Below are 5851 nucleotides of genomic sequence, written 5' to 3' on the forward strand. Positions count from 1 at the left end.
TGCGCCTCCGAACTCGAGGAGAGCCCCAGCCCCGAGACCACCGGGCGCTCATCAACGTGACGGTAGCCGGAGGTGACCGATTGCGGACTGAAATCCATGGGCGTCGGGCTGCGGGGGGAGGTGTGTGTGGGGGGGAGGGGTGTGGCTGCCGGGGTCGGAGTGACCGACGACAAGGGAGGGTGGCCACCGCGACCGAAGTGGCCGACGGTATGAAGCTAGGTGGACGCCGCCGCCGGAGTAGCGAGCGGCGTTGGGCGAGGAGCGAGAGGAGCACCGGTGGTGGCCGTCGCTGCTGCGTTTTTTTTAAAATTGTTTGGATTGCTTACCACATGTGTCATTACTCTTTTGCATTAACCGATCTTACTAATCATGTTTAGCACATTAACTTGGAGGATAAGAAACCGTCCACGTCGGACCGCCTGGACCCACGCTCCAGAGAGAGAACCAGTCCCCAAATTTCCAGCCAAGAAAACACAAGGAAACAGAGCATATTCCGCCTGTTCCAGCAGCAGAGAGAAGCAACCTAACATCCAGCCCGGCCGCGCGCGAGAGATCCCGCCGAATCCCCAAACCCAACCACCGCTCCTCGCCCGCCTCCCCGGCGACCTCAGATCTCGTCTGCGGCGGCGGCGGCGACGTCGGAGGCGGAGAGCGGGGATTGGAGGCGAAGATGTTCTATGGGGCGATGGTGTGGGATCCGTGGCTGATCGTGGCGCAGATCGTCTGCCTGCAGTGCCTCTACTACCTCGGGCTCGGCCTCTTCATGGCGCTCCTCGTCGGCACCCGCGTCCCGCGCCTCACGCTCCTCTACCTCTTTGACTTTGCCACCCTCACCCCGCGCACAACCACCGGCTGGTGCGCCATCGCCTCCTTCCTCCTCGCCGCCATCGCAGGGTACGGTAACAGCACTGCTCATTCCCATTTCCGTTCCTCCTTCCCGCCGGCACGCCAGCCATTGGTTCCTCCAAGCTACGACCTGCTTCTACATGTGCAACATTTAGCAGTGCGGGGTTCCTCTGTAGGAATCAAGACCCGGAATAGGTCGGCTGGACCCCTGCACTTGGTGGTAACTGCTTCTGGTTATGGCTGTAGGTGCTAATTGCTTCGAGTTCCAAAAGCATCGACTGTAAATTGCCTGTCAGCAGCGTGTAGTTTTCCACATCTTTTTCTAAATTTGCGGAATGTAACAGCCATTTCTTCAACCAGTAATTAAGCTTCTTGAGTTTGTTGGTATGTATTAAGCCTAGAGAGGGGTCTGGTCGTATACTTGTACTTGCTAGAGCTGTGAAGTATCTGAAATATAAAGCCAAATCTGCCATGTAACATAGATGCATTGTGATATCGGCTTACCAGTAGATACATCAGAAGATTTTCAGTAGAGTGTCATTGATGGCTGCTATGGAAACCTTGTTCTTGTTGCCATATAGTATTGCATAGGGTGTAGGCGCCCAATTATGACTGGAAGGAAGGCCATCTCATCAGTAGATAGGCCAGTAAATTATTTTGTGGAATTCCAGTTGTAAATCAGAAAGATGTCGTGAGCACTTTCCATCCTCATTTTCCAAATCAACCAAGAAGAGTTTGATCTCTAGAAAATATTCTGGAGCCAGATATTCTAATAGCAGATGGATAAGGGAATTAATCCACCCCATTCACATATCCTTTGTGGGCAGTGCGAGGAAAGCACTTGCTAAAGTATCTGAACTTACACAGAAATAATATATAGGAATTAGGTTTTGCTGCTTCAAGCCTTTTGGAAATGAAAATTTTCTGCTAACACATACTGTGTTTTCCTGTATTTTATATCCTTGTACTTAGGCTGAACCTTCGACCGAGAAAGGATTTTGCCCCACTTTATAGATAATGCCAACCACCGAAACAACCGAGTACACATGGTAGCAGCAAACACAACAACACCATACAAAGAAGAATTCTCAAGCAACCATCTAAATAGGCAGAATGCCCTACATCGTAGTAGGTTAGTGTCTAGCATTTAGGATTAGACTTCAGTTTCCACACTGTACTTGTCAACAATAACTACAGAAACCAAAACCATGCTACCGATGATAACTTGGTAAGCCTTCACTAAGAACTCGGTCTTTGTTAGCTATGAAGAGAATGGGCTTCATTGATTGCTTTAGCCTTTTCAGTTATCTAATTGTTCCTTCTATGTTTTCTGCAAGAAATGGTTCGGTTTTAACTTTGCTTCCATGCTTTCCTTGGGCAGTGCTGGATTCATGTTTTATGTGATTGAGAGAGCCAAGAAGTGCCTGGACTTCGCAGCCACCCTCTACATCATCCATCTGTTTATTTGCATTATTTATGGTGGATGGCCAGCTTCAGGTACATGGTGGGTGGTTAATATTGTTGGTTTGGCAATCATGTCACTCCTCGGTGAATACCTATGCATCAGGCGAGAGCTAAAAGATATTCCAGTAAGGCTTCGTGCAAGTAAGCAACTCTGTCCTAATGAATTTGTCTTATTTAATTTTCCTTAGATGATTGTTCTCTTTTTAAATAAGGAGTCCTGTACATTTTGTTGCTTATCTATGTAGCCCTCTTACAGTATGCTTAGCGAAGAGTCTCATTTAAGCTTGAATATTAGAGTGACTAAGTTGTTAATACATCTGCTAATGAACTTTGAAGCAATGGATGGCACATTAAATTGTTTGGATTAGTTGGTGATTCTGTAATATCCTAAATCTTATGTTGCCACTTGGCACCTACCTGTGTCCATATGTGACTATGAGTTTTGGTGGTCCTTAATTCCTTTTTAGGCTTGAAGCTCAGTATAGTTAGTACCAACTGAGATATTGTGCCATCACAGATTCTCATATTTTGAAAGTTTTCTGCTGTTCTTGTGCTGTCTACTTATAAGGATTGTAGTAAGTTTGAGCACATATAGACACACAGGAATGTGCCTTTTTGTTTGGCAGACAGGGCTGGAGCGTCACAACTCGTACACTTGACGTGGCTAAAAAAACTGAACTCGAAGCCAATTGGTGCTAACTAAAAGAAAATGAAAGAAAGCAATTGTATATTGAGCAAACTGTATGCAAACAAATGAAAGAAATGAAAATAATTATGCAAATACGGGCATACGGCTACATTTAATGGTAGTTCCAGTTATAAAAATTTCATGTTTCCCAATGCAATCTGAGCAGATGGTAAACTTAGTTCGGAGCAGAGATATGCATCAGAATTTTAATCTTTGCATAGTTAGAATGCTTGCTGCAACTTGGACCAAGTTCTCATTCACTCACTGGTTTCAGCATCTTGCTAATTCAGTTCTGGCATCTAATCATGAAATTTAGTAGCGTTAAAATGGTGATCGACCACTGCTTCTTTCTACTAACATGTCTGCTGAACTGTATGATCCACATCTTTCTTATAAAGTGTAGTGTTAGTGAGTTTAACTGCTGTTATCATAGAAAGTTTCTTACATACAGAAGTTGAAAACCATATGGCCTAGCGTAAGTTCAGACCAAACTGCATTATTAGTCCAGCTGATGATATGATCCGAATGAGTGAGCATTAGGCTTCTACTGAGTCCCGTTTATAGATCGAGTGATTGACTAAAATCTTGCCAAATGAGCACCAATAGTGTTTGACTAACAGAAAAAACCTGGTAGAACTATTAAGTTGGGCTGGGCCCACTGAGTACTCGAAACCTATGTAGTTGTTCTCACTTCTCAGCATGTGAAGTCAGGAAATTTCGAGGGCTCAAAATTAGATTTTCATGGTTTAATAAACTTACTTGCTGGCCATTCAAGTTCAGCTCTGTTTAGGGTCCATAAGCTTCCAGGCCAAAAACCATTGGAAACAACTACAAGCATGCGTTGCTGGTTCACAGCATTTTCATGATTTGAAATAGTATAGGAACATGTGACCATGTAAAATAAACTTTTTATTTGACCTGGCTTATCTAATTGTTTTCCAGCCTTTTCAGCATGACTGACTTCCTTGAGTGAAAAGATCGTTTCTTCTTTGTTGTTTGACAAATATTATCATAAATAAGGTGTCAGCTCTGTTTAGATTCTTGAACAAGAGAACAATGGCATTGAGAACTTAAGTAGTAACGAACTTTTCTTACTTGGCGCCACTCAACTCAGTACATGTGCACTGTTACTTCCCCCTGTTTACCTCTGTTGAAAACTATCTTCTCCAGTCACAACTTAGCAGCCTTCTAATTATTTCATCCTTCCTTCAGGTGTTTAATCTCAGAGGCTAAAGGAGTATAGGTGGTTTCCAACTGTTGTTACCCCCCAAGAGATGCTTGTTAATATCTGCCCTTAGGAATACAGAGACCTGCGATGCATGCTTTGTTGTGTGATTTACAACCAATACTATTGAATCCTGCAAATATCTTTGCTGTTGTAATGCATGGTCTCTCTGTAGAACCACCATAGGTAAATGACATTGCGAGCGAGGCTTCTGAACTACCACCATTGGAATGGGATGTCAGCTCATTTTTTGTGGCATGTATCAAGTCTTCCTCTCTTATGGATGGTGATAGAAAACAGGTGTCTGCTTGACAATTTGTATGACTAGATAACAATATCTTGAAATTGCTCTTTAGCGAGATTGATAATGCGAATTTTCTCGCACATTTTGATTTTTGCAAGCTGTACATTGCAGATATTATACCTAGTTTATTATCTCTCAGTAAGTGAGAGCTGATTTCTGTCTGACCCCACATGACTGCTTAGAAATTCAATATTCCTTCACAACGCTTCTTTAAGTTCTTAGGAAGTAATGCTAGTATGTGTTTGGCATAGAGGAGTTTCAATTGGATTTGAACACCAGGAATTGCAATTCTATGTGAACTCAAGCTCTTCAATGTATTTTTCTTTTCTTGGAGAGGTGTTTTTTTAACCTTTCTTGGAGAGGTGTTAATGGGTGGCGTACTGGCGTCCAGCTCTCAGCCTCTCGCTCATAGCTGTTGCCACTTGCCGACTAACAATTCTCTGATGATAATTCATGGTGCACAATATCAAGAGGGCAAGTACTCGATTTCCGTGAAACAACTGAAACATACTCTCTTTGTCCATAAATACTTGTCGTTAGATACATCCATTTTTATCCATCTCTCTGACAAGTATTTCCGGACGGAGAGAGTATGATTGATTATTCTTTTACAAGCTAAGGAATATCCACTGATATGCACTTCGACCCTTACAAATGCAATGGCATTGGACACTATTTATCTACGGAGCTGTAGTTGCGCATGGCATGGAAAAAAAGACAAAAAATAACCCACAAAAAAAAGTTAAAACATAAAATCAATCAAATGAATACAAAGAAAGAGAAAAGAATACTAAAAAGAAAAATCTTATGGATCTCTGTGAAATCTGACACGTGTCATCGACTGGGACTTAACTAAGTGTAGGTCAAATAAGATCAGCAAAACCGTTGTAAAAATGGAGACTTTGGGGCATCCCACCATCAGAATGAAGCAAAGGAATGATCCAACGCATGCGCGAGAATTCCGAATTAATTTATCCAATCAAACGGATTACAAATGCTTGAGGAGAAGGCCTTTATTTTGAAGTTTGAGATATAGGATGGCAAGTGCCCATCTTCCCTTTATATTGCAAACCCTTAATAAGACGGCGAGAGAAGAGCATTTTTCTGCAAGATTGGCCGTATTGCTACATAGAAAGTGTCATCTTATGCCGAATAGTTTGTAGGCTAGGGTGTAGTTTGCACGTATCCAAAATAGGTGTTGTGGTTTTAATATAAATTTAAACTAAAATCATGACATTTATTTTGGAATGGAAAGAGTAGCATATTGTTCAGCGAGGATATTATCAAGTTGAGAAAGGCGAGTTTGCCTCCATTAGATACTCTT

General features: G+C 42.7%; 1 protein-coding gene across 1 annotated transcript; it reads left to right on the forward strand.

Moving 5' to 3' along the window:
- Positions 1–484: 484 nt before the first annotated feature.
- LOC125544086 (structural molecules protein) lies at positions 485–4620 on the forward strand. The gene is made up of 3 exons (XM_048707646.2): positions 485–894; positions 2228–2451; positions 4211–4620. Exons 1-3 carry the CDS (start codon positions 671–673, stop codon positions 4216–4218), a joined length of 456 nt encoding a protein of 151 aa, XP_048563603.1. The 5' UTR covers positions 485–670; the 3' UTR covers positions 4219–4620.
- Positions 4621–5851: the final 1231 nt, after the last annotated feature.

The sequence above is a fragment of the Triticum urartu genome, chromosome 3A, assembly GCF_056163025.1.
Source record: "Triticum urartu cultivar PI428250 chromosome 3A, HENAU_Tu73, whole genome shotgun sequence".
Lineage (NCBI taxonomy): Eukaryota > Viridiplantae > Streptophyta > Magnoliopsida > Poales > Poaceae > Triticum > Triticum urartu.

Coding starts and splice junctions, on each gene's coding strand:
- LOC125544086 (XM_048707646.2), top strand. CDS start 671: ATGTTCTATGGGGCGATGGTGTGGGATCCGTGGCTGATCGTGGCGCAG. Junction 895..2,227: donor CTCCTCGCCGCCATCGCAGG/GTACGGTAACAG, acceptor TTCCTTGGGCAG/TGCTGGATTCATGTTTTATG.